We start from the raw sequence: 2,500 nt of genomic DNA, 5'->3' as shown, positions 1-2,500 counted from the left end.
CACGCCCACTTCTGGTTAAGGGGGGGTCAGAGTCAGTATACCCTCTGAAAAAAGGTAGACTACACCACTGGACACACACACACACACACACACACACCTTGGCTGTGATCTGGAAGTCTTCGTGCTCTTTCAGCAGCTCCTGTGTGTGGTGGATGCTGGAGCCGGTGGAGGTGTGTGTGGACAGGTAAAACTCTCCGGTGTCGTGGATCCACTCAAGCGCCTGAGGTGAGGAGCAACAGTGAGTCAGCACATTTACATTTATACAGCAATTTAACCTACACTCTCATCCAGTGGGCTGATTCTTCAAAGGACGAGTCAGCACATTTACATTTATACAGAGATTTAACCTACACTCCTATCCAGTGGACTGAGTCTTCAAAGGACGAGTCAGCACATTTACATTTATACAGTGATGTAACCTACACTCCTATCAAGTGGACTGATTCTTCAAAGGACGAGTCAGCACATTTAGATTTATACAGCGATTTAACCTACACTCCTATCCAGTGGACTGGTTCTTCAAAGGACGAGTCAGCACATTTAGATTTATACAGCGATTTAACCTACACTCCTATCCAGTGGACTGATTCTTCAAAGGACGAGTCAGCACATTTAGATTTATACAGCGATTTAACCTACACTCCTATCCAGTGGACTGGTTCTTCAAAGGACGAGTCAGCACATTTAGATTTATACAGCGATTTAACCTACACTCCTATCCAGTGGACTGATCTTTCAAAGGACGAGTCAGCACATTTACATTTATACAGAGATTTAACCTACACTCCTATCCAGTGGGCTGATTCTTCAAAGGATGAGTCAGCACATTTACATTTATACAGAGATTTAACCTACACTCCTATCCAGTGGACTGATTCTTCAAAGGACGAGTCAGCACATTTAGATTTATACAGCGATTTAACCTACACTCCTATCCAGTGGACTGATCTTTCAAAGGACGAGTCAGCACATTTACATTTATACAGAGATTTAACCTACACTCCTATCCAGTGGGCTGATTCTTCAAAGGATGAGTCAGCACATTTACATTTATACAGAGATTTAACCTACACTCCTATCCAGTGGACTGATTCTTCAAAGGATGAGTCAGCACATTTACATTTATACAGAGATTTAACCTACACTCCTATCCAGTGGACTGATTCTTCAAAGGATGAGTCAGCACATTTACATTTATACAGTGATGTAACCTACACTCCTATCAAGTGGACTGATTCTTCAAAGGATGAGTCAGCACATTTACATTTATACAGATTTAACCTACACTCCTATCCAGTGGACTGATTCTTCAAAGGACGAGTCAGCACATTTACATTTATACAGACATTTAACGTACACTCCTATCCAGTGGGCTGATTCTTCAAAGGATGAGTCAGCACATTTACATTTATACAGACATTTAACGTACACTCCTATCCAGTGGACTGATTCTTTGTTGGGGATCTAACACATGGCTGTTTTATCATTGTTTGCTTTCAAAAGGATAACAAATTATGCTTTTCATAGTTTGCATTAATCACTCCCTCTCAATTGTACTTGGACGTCTCCCTTTAATCTTATTCAGCGAAATTCAAATGAGCGTTCATGAATCATCATAATTGTAGTCGCAGCTGCAATTAAGGAGCTGCAAAAACAACAATGTGATACAGGGAATTAAATTAGTTATTCTGAGTTTAGTTTTCTTGCTGACAGAGCATACGTTTATGTGAATACATGCTGGAATGGGTAGATAAAAGCAATTGACACGCGCACGTACGCACGCACACAACACGTGCACACACACACACACACGCACACAACACGTGCACACACACACCCTCAATTTCCAGGGTCCTACTTATTTTTCCGTCCTCCTTGTGTTGCGTAGTTCTACCTAACTGGGCCTGCAGGTGAGTGACCTCATTGGGCCAACAGTGGCAGAACTGGTCCAGTCAAACTGTGAGAAGACAAGACCTAGAAGAGTTTTGAGCCCTGGGGATAAAACCTGGATAGCCCTAGAATAGCCGTGTCCTAGAAAACATCTGATGTCATTGGGTTTTATCGGCCGGTGTGTTGCTCCTACTGTGCCATGTGCTGCTGTGTTATCCTTACTCCACCAGAGGGAGCCACACTACCTCATATTTATTTTAGACAGAGCCCTCATTTTAACTTGGGAGAGTTTGTCCAGGCTGTGCTGCTGTGGACTTTAATATTTAGATTTGCTGGCTGCGAAATACACAATAAGTTTGCATCAAAGCTAAGAGGAAACACAATACTCCCAAGTTAGCTCAGCAATGAGCAATAAAGTAGGAATGAGGAACGATTCCAGCTGGAAACGGCAATGCTCAAACTATCCATGTGCTGTATCGTAGAACAATTGCTGATCTGAGGCCTGTTTGCCTTTACAGAGTGCAGTACAGTACAACCTGACCAGTGTTGGGGGTAACTCATTACAAAAGTAACATATTACATGTAATATATTACTTTTAGCAGTAACTCA

At 42.2% G+C, this 2,500-nt stretch overlaps 1 protein-coding gene across 1 annotated transcript in view; it reads right to left on the bottom strand.

Moving 5' to 3' along the window:
- Positions 1-2,500, bottom strand: part of LOC310800189 (triple functional domain protein-like) — a gene marked incomplete at its 5' end in the record, with an annotated part of 227,964 nt that overhangs the window by 107,771 nt on the left and 117,693 nt on the right. Inside the window, 1 exon segment of the mRNA XM_083662774.1 lies at positions 98-220. Coding sequence (XP_083518900.1) covers positions 98-220 — 123 coding nt within the window.

The sequence above is a fragment of the Poromitra crassiceps genome (genome assembly GCF_964638095.1).
Source record: "Poromitra crassiceps genome assembly, chromosome: 29".
Lineage (NCBI taxonomy): Eukaryota > Metazoa > Chordata > Actinopteri > Beryciformes > Melamphaidae > Poromitra > Poromitra crassiceps.
The sequence above is the reverse complement of the archived record's forward strand: the minus strand, read 5'-3'. Positions and strand labels throughout refer to the sequence as shown.